This window comes from Procambarus clarkii, chromosome 14, assembly GCF_040958095.1.
Source record: "Procambarus clarkii isolate CNS0578487 chromosome 14, FALCON_Pclarkii_2.0, whole genome shotgun sequence".
In the NCBI taxonomy this organism is placed as follows: Eukaryota; Metazoa; Arthropoda; class Malacostraca; order Decapoda; family Cambaridae; genus Procambarus; species Procambarus clarkii.
In genome coordinates this window covers 15201612-15225227 of record NC_091163.1, presented here as the reverse complement: position 1 = coordinate 15225227, position 23616 = coordinate 15201612, and the positions used below count along the sequence as shown (strand labels likewise).

The window sequence follows — 23616 nt, the reverse complement described above, 5'->3', positions numbered from 1 at the left end:
GTGTGTTATGCTTCCAACACCCCGCTGGTGATGACTGAAGGGTTGACACCCTTGGAACCTCAAGTGAAGCCTTCACCTTTGGTGTCAGAGGGCCTGAAGCCTGCCGTTGGTGGAAGCCTAGACATCTACCTAGTTATGTGGATGTCTCCCAACATCCACCTAGTTATGTGGATGTCTCCCAACATCCACCTAGTTGTGTGGATGTCTCCCAACATCCACCTAGTTGTGTGGATGTCTCCCAACATCCACCTAGTTGTGTGGATGTCTCCCAACATCCACCTAGTTATGTGGATGTCTCCCAACATCCACCTAGTTGTGTGAATGTCTCCCGTCACCCAACCTGTCATCCAACACGTGTCGGAAATATGCCTACCTATGCAGACGAGGAGTCACAATAACGTGGCTGAAATATATTGACCAGACCACACACACACTTGAAAGTGAAGGGACGACGACGACGACGTTTCGGTCCGTCCTGGACCATTCTCAAGTCGATGGTGAGGTCGTCCCTTCACTTTCTAGTGTTTGGTCGGGTCAACACAATACCAACCTTCCTCCTTACATTGAAGAATCAAAGTAAAACAAATGTATAACAGAATTCTTCATTGCATATGCGTCCACACATAATTACGTGTGTGTATATATGTGTTTTTTTTAACTTCCTCCACACATAAGGATGATCTTGGGTTAATGGAAGGAGGAGGAAGTATACCAGTATATTAGCCCACAACGGAGGAGAAGGTATACTGGTATACTAGCCAATATACCGAAGGACGAGTATACCAAGAGGTATATTACTTGAAGACTTACAAGACACTCGAAGGGGTATAGTCAAGTATCAACTATTTAACATGGATGAGATCACGGTGCAAGAGCAGTGTACAAGCCGCCGCCTTCCTGTCACCCCCTGTCGTGGCCACTAAATACCTGGCCCTCGGGTAAATCCAGGTAAACACTACGGGAGTTGTTGTTGTTGTTGTTGTTTTAGATTCAGCTACAGGGAACAAAAGTTCCAAGTAGCACGGTCTATGGTGAGCCCGGCACAGGAGCGGGGCTGTGTCTTTATCACAACATTCCCAACACATTCACCTCACTACGGCTCATCAACTGACAAAAGCACTTAGGAAAATGGATATCAAGATGTGATGGTCTCGGTGGATGGTGGTAGATGGTGGTTGATGGTGGATGTGGTTGGTGGTGGATGTGGTTGATGGTGGATGTGGTAGATGGTGGTAGTGGTTGATGGTGGATGTGGTTGATGGTGGTTGTGGTTGATGGTGGATGTGGTTGATAGTGGTTGTGGTTGATGGTGGTTGTGGTTGATGGTGGATGTGGTTGATGGTGGTTGTGGTTGATGGTGGATGTGGTTGATGGTGGTTGTGGTTGATGGTGGATGTGGTTGATGGTGGTTGTGGTTGATGGTGGATGTGGTTGATGGTGGTTGTGGTTGATGGTGGTTGTGGTTGATGGTGGTTGTGAAAGGCATCATTATACTAGTAGCAACAGTGTCAGCAACGTCGGTGGTAATATTAGTGGCTATATTACTTAAATTATACCACTGAAATGATCATTGTAAGTGAATACTTATACTAACACTTACAATAATAATAATAATAAAAATCATTATAATCTTCAAGACGTATTAATGAGCGTAACAATGTTAAGAGTTCAACGTCGGATCTTGAAATGAAGGAAGAGTTCTTGAAGAATAATTGAATACAGAGACTTGAGATTGCACTACAAAGTGTGACAGTTGGGGGGTGGGGGAGAGTCATAGGCTCCGCTAGTCATCAGATTGGCCACCAGACTGTTGGTGCTTGCAACCTGCATATTGATGAAGGCAATACAAGCCCGTTTAATTATAGGTATAATTTACAGGTGTTTATCAATATGCCTCTAACACAGATGTTTATAATTCCTCTAATATTTCAAGAGAGGGTTATTAATAGCCTTGTGCGTTTATATTTAGAGGGTTTTTCTCTTAGAGGTTAAATGGGTACAGGTTACAGAGGCACATAATGGGTTCAGAAACGGGATCCTATGTCTTAATGGGTTTACTGAACCCATTAAGGCATTAAATATACTACTTTTTAACTAGTATATTTTGCACATTGTCCTTGGCCTCCTGGAAGTATTTTAGAGTGCAAAATGGGAATCAGATCCTCTTAATATGTCGCAGATTTAGAACAACTTAGAATCAGATCCTCTTAATATGTCGCAGATTTAGAACAAATTAGAATCAGATCCTATTAAATATGGTGCAGATTTAGAACAAATTAGAATCAGATCCTCTTTAATATGTCGCAGATTTAGAACAAATTAGAATCAGATCCTATTAAATATGGTGCAGATTTAGAACAAATTAGAATTAGATCCTCTTAAATTTTGCAGATTTAGAACAAATTAGAATCAGATCCTCTTAATATGATGCAAATTTAGAACAAATTAGAATCAGATCCTCTTAATATGATGCAAATTTAGAACAAATTAGAATTAGATCCTCTTAAATATGTTGCAGATGTAGATTATGGTGTACCTTATGCGTTCTGAGTTCCAGGAATTTGCAACATGTTATCAAATTAGCTTCTTTTTTTATTTAGTAAATTTTGGAAATATATTTTCCCTGTAGCATGTTCTGTAAGCCAGGTGTTTGACCAGCCTTAATTTGATCAATTAATGTATAATTGATACAATATCTGTGTGTATTAATTAATGTGCTTATAGCGTCTCTCGCTTGAAAGGTTCTGGCTATCATGCCGGACAAAATTTCTTGCTGTGGTTGTTAACTCGGCGTGTTCTTCAACTGAGTTCTTACCGCCACACTGTGGACCATTCGCGATAAGGAAGGCTCTTGGAGAAGCTTAACTGGTATTCAACTGAGGCCAAAAATCACGAGCTACCATAAACCACTCGCCACCATCCGCCCTCATCCCTACCTTTATGGAATGACAGATTGGCGGCCATTCATATGTCAGGAGATGTGTGTGTGTGTGTGTGTGTGTGTGTGTGTGTGTGTGTGTGTGTGTGTGTGTGTGTGTGTGTGTGTGTGTACTCACCGAGTTGTGCTTGCGGGGGGTTGAGCTCTGCCTCTTTAGTCCCGCTTCTCGACCGTCAATCAACAGGTGTACAGGTTCCTGAGCCTATTGTGTCTGTATGTGTGTGTGTGTGTGTACTCACCTAATTGTACTCAACTAATTGTGCTTGCGGGGGTTGAGCTCCGGCTCTTTGGTCCCGCCTCTCCACCATCAATCAATTGATCAGGAGGATCCTGAGCGTATTTGGTCCATATGTTCACTATTGCGTCCACTTATTCCTGTACGACCCATTCCCAAATAACCTGTTCTTGTTTAATCTGGCTCTTTCCCCCGAGTATTTTGAATGTAGTTATCATGTCTTCTGCACCTTTCCGATGATTCCGGGGCTTTGCGTCCCCGCGGCCCGGTCCTTAGGGTATAGTGTCTTCAAGTCTTTCCTCGTAACTCATTCCTTTCAGCTCTGGGACTTGTCTCACGTGTGGTATATATAAGGTCCAGAATGATTGTTTTATTCAGATTTAGCTATCTTGGTCAATCTAGTACACATCCTTGATGATATCCGTTCAGTGTGTGGGCTTCTGGGAACAGGGGCCAGATTCACGAAGCCGTTACGCAAGGACTTACGAACCTGTCCCATCTTTTCTCAATCTTTAGCGGCTTTGTTTACAATTATTAAACAGTTAATGAGCTCCGAAGCCCCTGAAGGCTGTTTATAACAATAACAACAGTTGATTGGCAAATTTTCATGCTTGTAAACTGTTTAATAAATGTAACCAAAGCCGACAAAGATTGAGGGAAGATGTACACGTTCGTAAGTACTTGCGTAACCGCTTCGTGAATCTGGCTCCAGGTTCGGTGTGATATCAACCCCAGGTCTGCCTTCCCGTATCACCTTGTGTTTGGCCCAACATGTTCCCAACACCCAGCTTCATTACTTTGCACGTATGGGAGTTAAACTCTGGAAGCCATTTGTTTAACCAACCTTCCTGTATGCTCAGGTGATCTTGTAGTGCCTTTCTTCCACCTTATTAACCCACTCATAAATGTTGCAATGTCACTATATATTTATAGGAAGTGTTGTTTAATTTTTACCTTAAAGATCATTTACATATATTAAGGGCAAGGTATAGGTCTTAGTACTGACGTGACACCTGTTAGATATCTCTCTGTTGCTATATATCTCTCTCTGTTGGTTAGATATCTCCTTCTGTTGGTTAGATATCTCCTTCTGTTGGTTAGATATCTCCTTCTGTTGCTATATATCTCTCTCTCTGTTGGTTAGATATCTCCTTCTGTTGCTATATATCTCTCTCTCTGTTGGTTAGATATCTCCTTCTGTTGCTATATATCTCTCTCTCTGTTGGTTAGATATCTCCTTCTGTTGCTATATATCTCTCTCTCTGTTGGTTAGATATCTCCTTCTGTTGCTATATATCTCTCTCTCTGTTGGTTAGATATCTCCTTCTGTTGCTATATATCTCTCTCTCTCTGTTGGTTAGATATCTCCTTCTGTTGCTATATATCTCTCTCTCTGTTGGTTAGATATCTCCTTCTGTTGCTATATATCTCTCTCTCTGTTGGTTAGATATCTCCTTCTGTTGCTATATATCTCTCTCTCTGTTGGTTAGATATCTCCTTCTGTTGCTATATATCTCTCTCTCTGTTGGTTAGATATCTCCTTCTGTTGCTATATATCTCTCTCTCTGTTGGTTAGATATCTCCTTCTGTTGCTATATATCTCTCTCTCTGTTGGTTAGATATCTCCTTCTGTTGCTATATATCTCTCTCTCTGTTGGTTAGATATCTCCTTCTGTTGCTATATATATCTCTCTCTGTTGGTTAGATATCTCCTTCTGTTGCTATATATATCTCTCTCTGTTGGTTAGATATCTCCTTCTGTTGCTATATATCTCTCTCTCTGTTGGTTAGATATCTCCTTCTGTTGCTATATATCTCTCTCTCTGTTGGTTAGATATCTCCTTCTGTTGGTTAGATATCTCCTTCTGTTGGTTAGATATCTCCTTCTGTTGCTATATATCTCTCTCTCTGTTGGTTAGATATCTCCTTCTGTTGATTAGATATCTTCTTTTGTTGGTTAGATATCTCCTGTTGGCTAGATATATCTTTCTGTTGGCTAGATATCTCTCTCTGTTGGCTAGATATCTCCTTCTGTTGGCTATATACCTCCTGTTGGCTATATATCTCCTTCTGTTGCCTAGATATCTCCTGTTGGCTAGATATCTCTTGTTGGCTAGATATCTCCTGTTGGCTAGATATCTCCTTCTGTTGGCTAGATATCTCCCAGTACACTCCTGCCTGTTTCTCCAACTTGCAACTATTGGGGTACTATGCCAAGGCCTTTCTTACAGTCCACAAACAAGCAGTCTGCCCTTCCTTCTCTGTTTTAACTCTTGCTTGGCTCAATAACTGCCAGGTCTGTGAGGCAAGCTCTCTCACACCTGACTTGTCAGGTTTGTAAGACCAAAGTAATCATACATGAAATCAAATGTGCTTCTGGCCTCCCACGACAGTCTTATCGATCACGTTGCAAGGTCCACTAATCTGTAATTCAGTGTCACTGGATTTGGTTTGACACCGGCTGTATATAGTACTCTGAATTAATCCTTGTTTAGGCTACCCAACCTCTTGGACTGGTCGGTAGAGTGTTGGTCTTGCATTTTTGGTTTGTTTTTACAGGGTCGGCGTTCGATTCCCAACGGTCCAAGTTGTTGGGTACCATTCCTTCAAATGGCGCCACCACCATGTCTTGGTTCTTCTCTATTTCCGAGACCTGTCGCTGTTTTAACTCTTTTACCATGTGTTGCTCTTCTGCTCTCTTTCTCTCTTTCCATTCTCATTACTTTACATTTGCTGGGATCAAACTCTATTAGCCATTTGTTGTCTTAGTGGTGACCATCATGGTATGGGAGTGAGGAGCAAGAGGTAGTGGGTGGTGGTGGTGGTGGTTGTTGTGGTGGTGATGGTGGTGGTGGTGGTTGTGGTGGTGGTGGTGGTGGTGGTGGTGGTTGTGGTGGTGATGTTTGGTGGTGGTGGTGGTGGTGGTGGTTGTGGTGGTGATGGTGTTGGTGGTTGTGATGGTGGTGGTGATGGTGGTGGTGGTGGTGGTGGTGGTGATGGTTGTGGTGGTGATGGTGGTGATGTTTGTGGTGGTGATGGTGGTGGTGGTTGTGGTGGTGATGTTTGTGGTGGTGGTGGTGGTGATGTTTGTGGTGGTGGTGGTTGTGGTGGTGGTTGTGGTGGTTGTGGTGATGGTGGTGGTGGTGGTGATGGTGGTGGTGGTTGTGGTGGTGATGGTGGTGGTGGTGATGGTGGTGGTGGTGGTGGTTGTGGTGGTGGTTGTGGTGATGATGGTGGTGGTTGTGGTGGTGGTGGTGGTTGTGGTGATGATGGTGGTGGTGGTTGTGGTGGTGGTTGTGGTGGTGGTGGTGGCGAGGGAGACGATGCTCATATCCATACAATGCTGTGTGGACATCACCTTGACAACCTTCAGACCCGCCTCATTACTCTCACACTCACCTCGTGGAGTGGTCACCCCCCCCTCACTATACCTCACACTTCCTCACACACACCTCACTATCAAACACCACTGCCTGTTATCACCAATACTTCCCTCCCCCCCCCCTCCCCTATCCACTCTCACAACCACCACTTCACTATGCTAAAACGCATTTTATGCTGTAACCCATGAAAGCCTTGTATACTAAATAGATAAGAGGGGATAACGCGATAAGAGAGTACCTAACGGACTGAAAACAATCACACTAGAACATTCCCCCCCCCATCACCACCATCCTATCTATACCCCGACTTAAGACATTCACAATCGGCTTGAGAATGGTCCAGGACGGACCGAAACGTCGTCGTCCCTTCACTCTCCAGTGTGTGGTCTGGTCAACATATTTCATCCACGTTATTGTGACTCCTCGCCTGCACATCTATACCCCCCTTAAGAGGAGGAGGAACCCCTGTGCCCCCCGTTCTCACATCCTAATCTTCGACTACTAATCATCCTAATACTATTACGACACGGTCGACCCCTCGTCAAGCTGAATTGCTAGCAGTTCCATATATACCCAGCTTATATACAATGTTATAAATAACGACAAATAACGTCGTGGGACGTTGGTCCATCGGGGGTGGGGGGGGGGGGCAAGAAATACCTCAAGAGAATAGTGGACGCGGTTGAGATGAGGGATGATAAGGTGCTATCCAACACCACTCCCTCTTGAGGATAGATGTGTCCACCTGCTGACGTCTCCTGGCCCTCGTTCAACCCCCCTCCCCCTTCACGCTCCTTGTGGGGGGGGGGCGTAAAGGGTGTCACCTAGTCGACAATCACTGGGTGGCGTCACCTGGTCGTCGACCAGGTATTGTTGGTCGTACCGTACGACCACTATCCGTCGGTATCACTAACCCGTAATGAACGACGAGAGAGAGAGAGAGAGAGAGAGAGAGAGAGAGAGAGAGAGAGAGAGAGAGAGAGAGAGAGAGAGAGAGAGAGAGAGAGAGAGAGAGAGAGAGAGAGAGAGAGAGAGAGAGAGAGAGAGAGAGAGAGAGAGAGAGAGAGAGAGAGACAGAGAGAGAGAGAGAGAGAGAGAGAGAGAGAGAGAGAGAGAGAGAGAGAGAGATCAGGGTCACAGAGATCAAAGTCGCAGCGAGAGGTCAGAAGGTCACAGATAGCGGTCAGGGTCCTTACCTGACCTTGCAACCAGCCTTGCAACTGCATATCTGCGAGCAACACCAACAGCCTACAGTGTCTCGCTATACCCTCCAAGACAATGTAAAGTAACAGATATACAAAAAAAACATAAAACCTTTTAACATATTAAACCTAATGTGGGGGGGCAAAAGAAAAAAAAAAGTTGTCAAAAAAACATTCTTTTTAAAATGCGCAAAGAGTAGCGCCTCTCAGACGTCTCTATTAAGACGCTGAAGAAAGAGAAACATGAGTTTGGGATTTACTCCTTTTGGGCGGTTGGTGGAGGCGGGTGGATGAGGGTGTGGAGGCAGGTGTGGATACGGTGTGGAGGCAGGTGTGGATGGGGAAAGGAGTGTGGCTAGGGGGAAGAGGAAAGGCGTGGAGTGGAGGTGTGGGCGGGTCGAGTGTGGAAGCAGGTTGAGGTGGATGCTAGTAGGGGGAGTGTTTGGGGTAGGGGGGATTGTGGAGGCCTGGTGGAGTGGTTGGTTGGAGATGTGGTTGATGGAACAGTAGTGTCAGTGGATGGTTAACACCGGTAGTTACAGCCACTGGCAGGCATGGCAGAAGTAACAAGAAATACAAACATTAAACATCGAAGTGTCCCCCTAACATCGAAGTACCCCCCAAACATCGAAGTATACCCCAAACATCGAAGTATTCCCCCAAACATCGAAGTATCCCCCAAACATCGAAGTATTCCCCCAAACATCGAAGTGTCCCCCAAACATCGAAGTGTCCCCCAAACATCGAAGTGTCCCCCAAACATCGAAGTATCCCCCAAACATCGAAGTGTCCCCCAAACATCGAAGTATTCCCCCAAACATCGAAGTATCCTCCAAACATCGAAGTATCCCCCAAACATCGAAGCATCCCCCAAACATCGAAGTATCCTCCAAACATCGAAGTGTCCCCCAAACATCGAAGTATCCCCCAAACATCGAAGTATCCTCCAAACATCGAAGTATCCCCCAAACATCGAAGTATCCCCCAAACATCGAAGGAGATCAAGACTGGGATAAAAGAACGAAGATAAGGTTCCTGGAGCAGCCAGTTCGACCCATTCAACTCACGTCCTAAGCTCTCGCAAAAGCAAGCACTAACACAATTACAATTACAATTACAAGAACCGCTTTACAAGCTTAACTGTTTTTGTGAATGCGCAAAGATCATAAAAATTACGCGCCGGTCTGTGACTTGGTAACTTGAGAACAGTTGAAGGGGAGGCTCCTGGCCGTAATAGCTGGAAAGGAGCAAGAGCATTTCCATGCTAATGAAGTCACACAAACAAATAAGAAGTTCCACTTCTCTGCAATAGCTTCGAGTCGTGTAGAAACTAAACTCCCGTAGCCAAACAAAAGTAAACAAAAGGTGAAGGAGCAAAGTTCGTCGATCCACACACGAACTGCTTCCTCACCTACAGGAAGAACAAAAAGAGAAACAAGCGGACTTGGATTAATTCAGTGACAAAGCAACAAGGAAGAAGATTATTAATATTATTATTATTATTACTTAAGATGATGGGATGAGGCGGAGACGTGGCCCAGGCGGCTCTGTTGGTGGTTCATTAGAGCATGACTGCGGGTTTTGGCCCCAAGTGCAAGTCAAGAGGAAGATGCTCACTGCGATATTGTCATCACCAAATGGCATTAATATCCAACCTGTCACATCCCTGAGAACTTCTCTCCTTTACTGCCCCCCCCCCAGAGAGCTCTGCTCCCTCACTGCCCCCAGAGAACTCGTCTTCATCACTGCCCCTCCCCCACTCCTCCGAATACGGCACTGACGCCTCCACACAGCTTTCAGACGCACAACAACACCACCACCATCACCAACAGCAGTAGAACCACCAGCTACCAGTACCACCACCACCACTAGCAGTAAAGAGCCGGGGTCCAGCGTCACTACACCCTATGTTTCCCTCCAAAATGCGGCATATGTGGAGCAGATAGGGTATGTGATGTCCCTGGAAAACTGGCGACCTCGCGGCATCATCGTGCTGGGGTACATAATGGAGCTGCAAGAGTTGATTACACAAAGAGAACTGTTGATGAAGATGAGAGATTACAGACGTGGGAGGACTACAGGAAGATGATGGACTTTCTGAGTGAACTCTAAATGGGGGGAAAGAGAAGTGGAAGTGAAGATAATCAAATAAGATGATGGAAATCATTCCTCGGAAATGTGTTGATGCAACGGAGCTGTTAAACTAACATTTTTGCAGACGGAGAAGAAAAGCAAAGAAGACCATGAGGCAGCTACATGAAGTGGAAAGAAAGAGAGAAAGATAGAAAGATAGAGAAGTGGATATAACTCCAACACTAAGCGCCAAGGGGCACACACAAACAGGGTAACATCAACAGCGTATGTGACGCTGGCAAACATTAGAATGGTAGTTAAAGATCTAAACGTGGACTCTTTCAAGGCAACATACACAGCCGTTGTTAAGCCAATCCTTAAGCCACCCCACACAGATATATATATATATATATATATATATATATATATATATATATATATATATATATATATATATATATATATATATATATGCCTTCGTCTATGGGATGAGGGTTCATGAGGGTTCGTCGTCTATGCCTTCAAATGCCCACTTGGGGACTGTAAGCTCCAAAAAACCCAGTATATAGGCAAGACAACAACATCTCTTTCTAGGCGTTTAACGATGCATAAACAACAGGGCTCCATTAAGGAACATATAATCTCTTCCCATAACCAAACCATCGCCAGAGAAATCCTAGTAAACAACACAGAAATCATCGATAGATACAGCTATAGCAGGCGGCTTGACGTTTGCGAGGCACTACACATCAAGAAGTCAACACCAGCAATCAACAGCCAATTATTGCACAACTATATTCTACCCACCTCAAGACTCCGCTCCAATATAGAAGCATCAAGAAATATGGACCAATAGGCTTTCTACAAACACTTCTATTCAATACCCATTGTTTCTGTTCTGTCTTGTGTTGATACTTTTAATACCCTATTAATATCCCCTCCTGTTCTGTCTTGTGTTAATGCCACATCACCCTTCCCACCTCACTCAAATGTAGATATAAAATCAGAGATACGTTCTAATCAGTTGTGTATTTGTGAAGTCTTTGAAAATGTAATAAGTTTTACGAAACGCGCCCGTGTCGCGTCAGACTAGAAATAAAAATGAATTTTGGAGAAGTGATTTTTGATTTACCTCCAACAGTGAAGCGTAATGTACGAAAGATTGAGAAAATTCGTGTTAGAATTATTAATCTTACTTTTTCGGTCATATTTAATAATATATATATATATATATATATATATATATATATATATATATATATATATATATATATATATATATATATATATATATATATATGGAAATGCCTACGTCTGTTCGTTGATGGAGGTCAGGTTCTTGGGGCTAGCTTCACAATTTTTGCTCCCAGTAATTGCTGTTGGGTATGTGCCAAACATGGGAGGGTTGGGATTGACATAATAGAAAAATAGTGCCAAGTAACACTGAGGTAACATGACTCCCATTAAAATGTCGCAATACCATATGACTCTAATCTGAACTGTTGTTATTAGTTTGTATTTATTTTATTTTTTTCTGTGGAAACAGTGTGTGCTGATCGCTCCAAAATTGAAAAAAAATCCAATCGTAATTCTTACCCTTTATATCCCAAAATCTTTTGTATGTTTTTCCTTAGACTTCCCCTCCTAGGGAAAGGAGGGAGGGGTGAGAGAGGGGGGGGGGAAGAGGAAGGCAAGACAGGCAACGAGCTTCAGCTCTTCGGTCCCGCCTCTCAACTATCAGTCAACTGGTGTATAAGTTCCTGAGCCTACTGGGCTGTTAGCATATCAACATTTGAAACTGGGTATGGAGTCTGCCTTCACTACATCATTGCCTAATGCATATTTAACTACTCTGATACTAATTTTTTTTTATAATGTCTGTGTGGTTTATGTTGGTACTCAGTTTCCACCGGTGTACCCTTGTGCGAGTACCACCCGTGCTGTTGTTGTTATAGATTCAGCCACTCGGAACAAATTCCAAGTAGCACGGGCTATGGTGAGCCCGTAGTGTACTTACCTGGCACAGGAGCGGGGCAAGTAGCACTGGCTATGGTGAGCCCGTAGTGTACTTTCCTGACAGGAGCGGGGCAAGTAGCACGGGCTATGGTGAGCCCGTAGTGTACTTACCTGGCACAGGAGCGGGGCAAGTAGCACTGGCTATGGTGAGCCCGTAGTGTACTTACCTGACAGGAGCGGGGCAAGTAGCACGGGCTATGGTGAGCCCGTAGTGTACTTACCTGGCACAGGAGCGTGGCAAGTATCACGGGCTATGGTGAGCCCTTAGTGTACTTACCTGGCGCAGGAGCGGGGCAAGTAGCACGGGCTATGGTGAGCCCTTAGTGTACTTACCTGGCACAGGTGCGGGGCAAGTAGCACGGGCTATGGTGAGCCTGTAGTGTACTTACCTGGCACAGGTGCGCGGCAAGTAGCACTGGCTATGGTGAGCCCGTAGTGTACTTGACAGGAGCGGGGCAAGTAGCACGGGCTATGGTGAGCCCGTAGTGTACTTACCTGGCGCAGGAGCGTGGCAAGTGTCACAGGCTATGGTGAGCCCTTAGTGTACTTACCTAGCACAGGAGCGGGGCAAGTAGCACGGGCTATGGTGAGCCTGTAGTGTACTTACCTGGCACAGGAGCGGGGCAAGTAGCACTGGCTATGGTGAGCCCGTAGTGTACTTACCTGACAGGAGCGGGGCAAGTAGCACGGGCTATGGTGAGCCCGTAGTGTACTTACCTGGCACAGGAGCGGGGCAAGTAGCACGGGCTATGGTGAGCCCGTAGTGGACTTACCTGGCACAGGAGCGGGGCAAGTAGCACGGGCTATGGTGAGCCCGTAGTGGACTTACCTGGCACAGGAGCGGGGCTGTACATGACCACCTGTGCTGAATAATCTTTATTTATCTCGTTGTGTGTAAGTTATAACAATTATTTTGTCGGCAGGTCATGTGTACACTGCCATCGGAGACTACCCCAACGCCCTGGCCTCCCACAAGCAATGCGTGCAGCTGGTCAAACAGATGGGCGACAAACTGCAAGAGGCGCGTGAGATCGGCAACGTGGGCGCGGTCTACCTGGCCATGGGCGACTTCGACAGCGCCGTCGACTGCCACATGGAACACCTGCGCATCGCCAAGCACCTCAACAACAAGGTAGAGGAGGCACGGGCCTACAGCAACCTTGGCTCTAGTCACCACTACAAGCGCAACTTCGACCAGGCCATCGCCTTCCACAATCACGTGCTGCGGATTGCGCAGGATCTGGGCGACCGTACCATCGAGGCCAGGGCATATGCTGGGCTGGGGCATGCTGCCCGCTGCATGAGCGACTATGGCCAGGCTCAGCGCTGGCACGAAAAACAACTGGACATGGCCCTCAGCACGAAGGACAAGGTCGCTGAAGGCCGTGCCTGTTCGAACCTAGGTATTGTTTACCAACTGATGGGCCACCACGATGCGGCGCTCAAACTCCACCAAGCTCATCTCAACATCGCCAGACTCCTGCAAGATCGTGCAGGGATGGGCAGAGCCTATGGCAACATAGGCAATGCCTACTCCGCCATGGGTTACTACGAACAAGCCATCAAATACCACAAGCAGGAGCTGACTATCAGCAAGGAGGTGAACGACCGCATGAGCGAAGCATCTACCCATGGCAACCTAGCGGTGGCCTACCAGGCACTAGGCATGCACGAGATGGCACTCCTCCACTACCACTCCCACCTCAACATCGCCAGGGAACTCAAGGACACGGCGGGCGAAGCCTGTGCTCTCCTCAACCTTGGCAACTGCCACTCTTCGCGAGGGGAGTTCGCGCAGGCCGTACCCTATTACGAACAGTACCTGATGCTCTCACAGGAGCTCCACGACACTGAGGGAGAGGCCAGAGCCTGCCACTTTCTGGGATATGCCCACTACTGCCTCGGTAACTTTAAGGTCAGTAACTTCATAGTCTACCCGACTTGGTGCTTTTTTGGAGTGTAAGTCCAACCACTTGGACTGGACGGTAGGGCGATGGTCTCGCTTCATGCAGGTCGGTGTTCATTTCCCCGACGGTCCATAAGTGGTTGGGCATCATTCCTTTCCCCCCGTCCCATCCCAAATCCTTATCCTGACCCCTTCCCAGTGCTATAACGTCATAATGGCTTGGCGCTTTCCCCTTATTTTAATTGAATTGAATTTTGAGTGTGTCTTATCTCCGTTAGCAAATCTTTTACAAAGCCTCTAGATAAGAATAAAGTATTAAGTCAACTGCTCAAAAATCCTCTATTGATATAAATATCCAATAATTAGTTTTAACTACAAATAATTGTTTATAAAAAAAACAGGAATTGTTGGCGAGATAGACTGAAGTGATCAGCTGTCAATTTTTTTTTTTTAAATATAGATTTAAGTTATGCAAATAAATACTAAGTTTTGCCTAAGTACCAGAATTTTAACAATACACATTTGACTGAAATGTTTGAAGAAGTTTTTAACTGCAAGTTGGGATGATGTTATGACAGAGCCAGACAAGTGTAATGCTTGGAAATGTTCACTTAGTAAATAGAAGTTAATGTGTTTACAACTTTTCAACTGGGAAAGGAACACGAATTACTTAGTTACGTTAGGTTTGTGTAAATTTCTATGTTAGTTTTATCTGAAATTACTATAAGTTCAAATCATATATAATATAATAGATAGCTTTATTAATGCATAAGAAAATTTATTTGAAAAAATTAATATTTTAGGAAAATTCGGCTTATTAGGCAACTTGACCTATTAGGGACACACAAAAATATATATATATATATTTTTGTGTGTGTCCCTATACTGTCATATATATATATATATATATATATATATATATATATATATATATATATATATATATATATATATATATATATATATATATATATATATACATATATATATATATATAATATGAAAGAGAGTTGAATCTCATTCACAGATTAATTCGGAAATTAATCTCATTATTCGAAGATTAGTACGGGGATTAATCTCATTATTCGGAGATTAATTCAGGGATTAATCTCATTATTCGGGGAGGTTGCCTTTCCACCCGCAGGAAGTCATCACTAACGCAGTGATCATGTCCACTTCTTCCCTTGCAGGAAGCCATCAGGTACTATGACCAAGATCTGGCGCTGGCCAAGGACCTACAGGATCGCAAGTCTATGGGACGGGCCTACTGCAACCTGGGCTTGGCCCACCTGGCACTAGGCAACTCCGAAACGGCCCTGGAGTGCCAGAAGTACTTTCTCGGTAAGTGCCTAATTGCACGCTGCTCTACTGCCTCTTAGTCTGTACTCAAGGCCCTTGTGGGAGCAAGTATTTCTGCGAGCTGGTCTCTGTTTGTCTCTCTCTCTCTCTCTCTGTCTCTCTCCTATTCTTCCTTCCTCACTCTATTTTCATCCTTCTTATCTTGCTGCCTTGCCTCTCCCGTCCGTGGCATTTCCATGCAGGCCACGGAGCGCGAGCGTGCGCGCGTGCTCTGTGTTTACTCCTAGATTGGTCTCATCCTTCACAGATCTCACGTGTTTGAGAAGGTAAGTTATTTCTCCCGGATGTGCAGGGGGGAGGAGGCTGCGTGCACGCCCCTAGGGACTCAGCTCCTGGGCCCCTTGTAGTGTGCCTCTGGATGTGCTTTAAGGCTCCGGTAAACTCAATCAAACACACACACACACATATACATATATACACACATTTGATAGGGAAATAGGACCAGAGTCATTGCTGTAAACAACCGATGGCTCGAAAGGCGGGATCCAAGAGCCAATGCTCGATCCTGCAGGCACAAATGGATGAGTACACACACACACACACACTCACTCACACACACACACACACACACACACACACACACACACACACATACACACACACACACACAGTGACTTATAGAGATAAACAATGCCATTTTTACAGAAACCAAATTTTTGTTTACAGAATTTTGTCTATATTTTAGTGTAAATGAAATGTGAGTTTTTGAGTGTATATACCATAAGAAGCAAGTATTACCACCAGCATCACCTGTGGCAAATCTATGACACTAACTCTGACCTGATTGGTAGACTGATTGGCAGACTTGTAAATATCCTGAAAGTCCCTGATTGGTAGACTGTTGTAAATATCCTGAAAATCCCTGATTGGTAGACTGTTGAAAATATTCTGAACGTAGTGAATTGCTCATTTGCATGCACGACTTTGTTTCGTATTTTCTCACATTTTAAGAGACGAGATGGGGTCATCCTCCCCTCCCTTAGAGTACTTTATATTCACGGATGAGAATTATTACGAAGAAAATGTTCTTCAGGTATGTTGAAGATTAATGACCATAACGTGGATTGTATTGATCATGGGGGGTTGTTGGGGCCCCTGACCCCCCTCCCCCTAAATATTTCTCATCATCAGGGGCACCAAAATTGCTCATAGGCCTATTGAAGTCCCACTAGGGACTTCAATAGGTCTAGTTTCTTGATTCCCGGGTATAAATTTACTGCTAGGTGAACAGAGGCAATAGGTGAAAGAAAGTGTCCGAAGGGCACTAGCCCTCACTTGTGTCATCTTGTTCTCCCAATTTATAGAGGCTGTCCTTGTTCATCTTGTTAATTCCCTTCGGTATTTTGGATGTCGTAGTCATATCTTCTATGTTTCTTCTCTAGGGTTTCGAGAGTTGCTTAATCCGATTGGTTCTTGCATTAGTCTTGTTGCAAAGTGTAGTTTTCAATGTTTTTTTTCAATGTTGGAACGCCGACCTGCATGAAACGAGACCGTCGCTCTACCGTCCAGTCCAAGTGGTTGGACAAGCTCTCTCTCTCTCTCTGACTGGAGAACCTTTGTTTTCTGTCAGTCAGGTACTCCCTTACCTACCTACCTCACCTTGTGGCTGTACCCACTTCAATAATTTCTCATTATCCCAGTTTGTTCCCCTATCTTGCACACGAGGTTCAAATGAGAAATGAAATGCCCTTTGAAAATCTTGGGAAGATATTCTGCCCGGTCTTTTCTTTCTTATGTTTCGGTAACTTTATGATGAAACTCTATTAAGTTTATCAGGCATGACTTTCCTTCTCTTAAGTCTAGGCTGACGTTCCGTTACGATGTTTATCTCCCCCAGGTGCTCCAATATATTCTTATCCTGATTCTCAGATTCGAAGATGCACTTCTTAAAGAATATGATATCAATATGGAGGGTGGAGAACTTGGTGGTGTTTCCGGACCTCAGCTGGTTAGTCAACCGCACGCTTCAACCATACTGCCCAACCTCACACACACACACACCAACCACACCACTACCCACGCCAACTATGCAACTACCCACGCCAACTATGCCACCAGCCTCCTCCCTCCCCCCTTCAAGCAGCTGCACCACAAGCACGCAGTTTCTTTTTTTTCTTTATCTCGCTGACTCTTGCGTCAACCACAATGGCAACAGCATCTCTTACTCCCCCTCCCTCCCCCCCCCCCACGTCAACCACTCCACCTTATCTTGGTGGGTGATCGCTCTCCACCAGCCAGCGGTAGCCCCCCCCAACCCCCACGCCAGTATTGGCCCCCACGTCAGTATTGACCCCCACGCCAGTATTGACCCCCACGTCAGTATTGACCCCCACGACAGTATTGACCCCCACGACAATTATTGACCCCCACGTCAGTATTGACCCCCACGTCAGTATTGACCCCCACGCCAGTATTGACCCCCACGTCAGTATTGACCCCCACGCCAGTATTGACCCCCACGCCAGTATTGACCCCCACGACAGTATTGACCCACACTCACAAGCCAGTATTGACCCTCACGTCAGTATTGACCCCCACGACAGTATTGACCCACACTCACAAACCAGTATTAACCCCCACGTCAGTATTGACCCCCACGCCAGTATTGACCCCAACGCCAGTATTGACCCCACGTCAGTATTGACCCCCACGTCAGTATTGACCCCCCACGCCAGTATTGACTCCCACGTCAGTATTGACCCCCACGCCAGTATTGACCCCCACGCCAGTATTGACCCCCACGCCAGTATTGACTCACAAGCCAATATTGACCCAACGTCAGTATTGACCCCCACGCCAGTATTGACCCCAACGCCAGTATTGACCCCCACGTCAGTATTGACCCTCTATGTCAGTATTGACCCCCACGTCAGTATTGACCCCACGTCAGTATTGACCCTCACTCACAAGCCAGTATTGACCCTCACCCACAAGCCAGTATTGACCCTCGCCCACAAGCCAGTATTGACCCCCACCCACAAGCCAGTATTGACCCCCACCCACAAGCCAGTATTGACCCCCACCCACAAGCCAGTATTGACCCTCACCCACAAGCCAGTATTGACCGGACAAAGTCAGCAGCGCATGCAAAACTATCTTACACGAGGATGGCTCTCAAGAACCTAAGCAAGGACTCTCTCCAGTGCTGGAATATGCAGCACCGCCATGAAACCCACACCGGGGCAAAGCACAAAGCAGCATATTTAAGACGTCCAAACATATCCCAGGAGACAAGTCCCGGAGATAAGAGAGAAATGAGCCATAGTGACAGCTGGCGATAAGCAAATCTAACAGCATTAGAAGAGTGGAGAGAGGAGGACGATACAATCACCAAGACACAAGATGCTTAGGTGAATAGACTATTTTTGTCCAAGGGGGAGAACACGTGAAGAGGCACAGGTGGAGTTCAGACAGGAAAGCCACTCCAGGTCACACTTTAAGAGCGCGTCTGACGAGCAAACCCAACCCAAGCAAAATAAAAGATAAAATATAGTATGCATAAGGTGTGTGACGTTACTGTGGCGTATTAAATATTCTCAGCTCTGGCTTGAGATTGTGTTGAGAGAGTATTGGAATGTGTGAAGACAGCTGGCGTAGTATAGAGAGGAGGCGGGGCTGTAGAGCTTGAGCTCCCGTATGCACAATTAGATATATAGTGTAGCTGACCTACTCGTTCAAACCTATTACATAGACCAGGGGGGTGCCCAGAAGATAGTTAGCCGGCCCTGAATAGATTACCTCTACAGTGCTATGTAACCCTTAACATAGACTGAGAAAGTAACACAGAGAAAACAACAGTACAGTGTTCTACGTCCCTTAGCTTGATGGTGATAACAACAAACTAGATGTCTTGCCCGGGAGGCTAGAGGCACTATCCTGGTCATCGTGGCTGTCACACTATCCTTCATATCCAGAGTGCGATCCTGGCCTTTCCTTAGCCGGCCAAGGGGACGCTTCCCCGGCCCGGCCCAAAGGGGTCCAGCCATTAGTTACCCCGCCCACTCACCAACTGCGTCTCGCACTGTGTATACTCTGTATCACTGTGGCTATCTGTGCATTAACCCCCAGCGGACCGCTGCGCTGGTTGATGGGGTTCTGGGAGTTCTTCTACTCCCCCAAGCCCGGCCCGAGGCCAGGCTTGGCTTGTGAGAGCTTGGTCCACCAGGCTGTTGCTTGGACCCACCACCGCCACTCTCCCTCTCCTCACTCTCTACGCCACACGCTCTACAACAACACACCGTAGTCTCACAGGGAGTGAGAGCTTGGAGATATGACAGGTGGGAACTACCTATCCCTTACGCCAGATCAGATCATGTCCATGACATGTATGTGGATTGGGGGTAAAGAGAGTACAATTGTGTGGGGAAATGAGGATGTGTGTGTGGGTGCACTCATCTATTTGTGCTTTCAGAAACGAGCTTCAGCTCTTGCACCCGCCTCTCTAGCCGTTGGTCTAATGCAATGACACTTAATGATCACATCTACTTTTGAAACTATAAATAGAGGTAGCTTTGACAAGGTGATCATGTAGTTCATTCCAGTTCCCCCACAACTTCTATGCTAAAAGACAACTTTCTAACATCTCGTGAACAAATCCACAAGGGCAGTAGCGAGGATTCGAACCTGCGTCCGAGAGCATCCCAGAAAAGCAGCGTCTGGGATGCTCTGTTCTAACATCTCTATGACTCGACCGAGTCTCAAACTTCCATCCATGTCCTCTCGCTTTATTGGTATTCATTTTGAACATTGTCATTTCCTCTGTCAATCCTCCTAAGTACTTACAATCTCTAATGACGTCAGCTCTGGTCTTTCAATCTTTCTTCATACTTGCATTCATTGCAATACCAGGACGTTCCTCGGCCCTTGATAGTGGCACTATCATAGTACAGTGTGTGTGTGTGTGTCCTTCTCTCTCATGCCCTTCAACTCTCATACTTGGAATGGCATAGTCATTTCCAACTATGGACAAGTGAAGCAAGACATTAAAGGATGAATGAACTAACCAAGAGGTCTTGGGAGCACAGTAAACACATATGGACACGCTTAACAAACACATACAATCAGGGAGGATGCATATGGAATACATTTTCTCACATCAACGGGAACAGAATATACAATGATACACAAATTATACTCACACAGGAATACAGAACAGTCGAGACTGCTTGACCAAAACCGCCTGCAGGTCAGCCATTACAGACTGCCTCCTCCTCCTCCTGGACAGTTAAGTGTACTTCTGTATTGGAGATCAAGATCTCCAAGGCACTAACCTGGTCATAGAAATGTTCTCCTGTGTCCTGGGTACACATGCTGCAAAACTAAGGGTCGGAGCTAAGTCTATGGTGTCTAGGAATGTGACTGCCTCCTCCTGGACAGTTAAATGTACTTCTGTATTGGAGATCAAGATCTCTAAGGCACTTAACCTGGTCATAGAAATGTTCGCCTGTGTCCTGAGTACACATGCTGCAAAACTAAGGGTCGGAGCTAAGTCTATGGTGTCTAGGAATGTATATATATATTTTTTTCCATCAAGGGAATTTATTTAATAGAGTGTAGCCGTTGTGTGGAGGTTATTGCTCTGATGTTGCAACACTGAGCTTGCAGCCTGGTGCAGATGTCTGGCTGCCTGCAGGAGGCATTCTTCTAGTCCTCTCCCCCCTTTCTCTCATCTCTCTCTCTATATATATTATCCTAACCCGTTTCTCGTCTTGATATCTCTTCGTATTTTGAACAAAATGAGGACACAAGCTCCAAGGGATACATGTGTGTGTGCAATTCCCTTCTCTTTTTTTTCTACGATTTTCCTCTCATTATCTTTTCCTCTGTAAAGTATCTTTTTCCTCCTGCTCTGCCTTCCTCTGCAAATCTATCTACTTCTCCATCTCCTTGCCTTCCTCCTGATCTCTCCATCTCACTCCCTCTCTCTGTCTTTCTTCCTTCATTCCTTCCTTCCATCATTCAAGTGGGATCGTCTCGGACGTAGGTTCGAACCCTCATCAAGACCCTTGTGGCTTCATCCTTCCCTTTGCGAGCCTTGCATCTCACACCGTGCTCTCCTCTCCACAGCCCTGGCGCACATGATGAAACACCTTCAGGGCAAGTTCCGCGCCCTGGGCAACATCGGCGACGTCCTCATGAAGATGAAGAACTACGACGAAGCCGTCAAGGTGTACCAGAAGCAGCTGGTTCTAGCCAAGCAGTCCAGAGATAAGGTGCTCGAAGCCTCAGCCTACGGCGCCCTCGGCCTCGCCCACAGGCTCCTCAAGTGCTTCGACAAGGCACTAGGATACCACACTCAGGTGAGGGGGAGGGAGGAATTCCTCTAAGGTACCACAGGAGTCAGGTGAGGCAACGGGTACCGCAGACACTACCCCCCGCAACGGTCACTTACCATGCGCTCATTGACAGTCATCTGTCGGTCGCCCAGGTTGTGTAATGCCTTCCTTAAGAAGTAGCCAGCTCTACCTCCTCTCACAGTCTTACATACACACTCACACACTCTCCCAGTCTTACACACTCACACGCTCCCAGTCTTACACACTCACACACTCTCCCCACACTCTCCCAGTCTTACACACTCACACGCTCCCAGTCTTATACACTCACACACTCTCCCAGTCTTACACACTCACACGCTCCCAGTCTTATACACTCACACACTCTCCCAATCTTACACACACTCTCACAATATGTATGGGTGTGCAAACACAGACACACCCATAACTTAATTTGACTAAACGAAATATTTTCCTTTCATCTCCAACTGACGAACTCTGTTCCTCCTTCAGGAGCTGACCATCCGACAGGAGATGGGAGACGTGAAGGGGGAGTGCAAGGCCCACGGCCACCTTGGAGCTGTCCACATGTCCCTCGCTAACTACACCAACGCCATGAAGTGCTACGAGGAACAGCTCGAGCGGGCCAAGGAGCTCAAGGTAATTCTTCTAGACGCTGGACCAAGATGCTGAAGGGCAAGCCTTAGTAACGGGCAGAGGAGCTCGTGGTTGACCTCAGTACGGCTTGTTAAGTATACGGACGAGAGGTGGTTCAGGGGTGTGGACTGACAGGTAATCTCCTACTGAACACACGACGTCGCTACAACATACGAACAACGTGTAACACCTTTTAACAAGTATCTAACAAGTTGTAACAACTTTCTAACAGCTTTGTAACAGGTTGTAATGAGGTAACAATAGGGACCGTTACGTTGTGTGTTGGCTAACATAACCTTGTCTAACCAGCTACTACAAGCTATACTCCAGGCTGGAGACCTGGTCGAGGACCGGGCCTCGGGGGCGCTAAGCCCCGAAATCATCTCAAGATAACCTCTCAAGATACATTATACATATGGAAGCTCTAACTATAACATCTCTTCAAGTCTTAAAGACTTGAAAATAACAAAGGCTCGGTGTCCAGGCATTCCCTGCCGTTCCAGCACCGTCCGTGTGCCCACCACATAACGTAACCACAATGTTACTTTTTTACCTTCTAACAATGTAATAACGTTGCCTGAAAGTTGCGGTTAGGTTGTGTGTTTGTTGCGTTGAGGGCCATCCCCCCTGTCAAACACCGACCCCCATGCGAGCACGTTTTCTCAGTCTGCTTCTCAAAAGTGGAATTCATGGCTTCGTAAATGTTTTGGGGTACACAATTTGCAGTTGTAAAATTACTCATATTATTTTTACATCCTTTTCAAAACACTGGATGCTTGTTTACAGCACTTTTTACAACCAGAGAGGCTCGTAACGCCTCGTTACTGGAGACTGGCACACACATACCTGGTAGAATATTCGTTCACATTGGCAACACACACACCATGACAGCCCAGGGCGGGAGATTCAAATATGACACGGGATCATATTTGACTCTCCCACCATGACGGCCCAGCACGGGAGATTCAAATATGACACGGGATCATATTTGACTCCCGCCATGACGGCCCAGGGCGGGAGATTCAAATATGACACGGGATTATATTTGACTCCCGCCATGACGGCCCAGGGCGGGAGATTATTACCGCTACCACTTGTACAACTTTCAGTGATGGTGGATTCTGAACCCAAGGTCTTTTTTCTTCATCAATTTGCTGTAAGGTAATTTTGATTTGAAAGATTTGAGTTATTGAATTAACTTTCCTCATACCATAGAGTTCCCTGCCCCCTGTCTGCCCTTCATGCTGCTTCAGTCTATCCCGCCACACTGGCTAGATCTTGTTCTCACAATACCTCTAACACTCACAATGCCCCCATCTATTCCTTACAGGATGCGTCTCTGGAGGCTCAAGCGTTCGGAAACTTGGGCATCGCGCGGCTCAACATGGGCCACTTCGAGGACGCCATCGGGTACCTGGAGCAGCAGCTGGCCACCCTGGAGCAGCTCTCCACCACCACCGCCGTCGTCGACAAGGGCCGTGCCTTTGGCAACCTCGGGGACTGCTACGACGCTCTCGGGGACTCAGACGAGGCCATTAAGTGTCATGAACAGGTACGGTACCTGTATTCTGT

General features: G+C 46.0%; 1 protein-coding gene across 1 annotated transcript in view; it reads left to right on the top strand.

The window, feature by feature from the left end:
- The window catches only part of LOC123771726 (tetratricopeptide repeat protein 28), a 79892-nt gene that overhangs the window by 41451 nt on the left and 14825 nt on the right, over window positions 1-23616 (top strand). Inside the window, exons 5-9 of the mRNA XM_045764446.2 lie at window positions 12771-13762; window positions 14944-15094; window positions 21179-21411; window positions 21901-22047; window positions 23375-23596. Of these exons, the coding sequence (XP_045620402.1) occupies window positions 12771-13762; window positions 14944-15094; window positions 21179-21411; window positions 21901-22047; window positions 23375-23596 (1745 nt within the window). The remainder of the gene's footprint in view (window positions 1-12770; window positions 13763-14943; window positions 15095-21178; window positions 21412-21900; window positions 22048-23374; window positions 23597-23616) is intronic.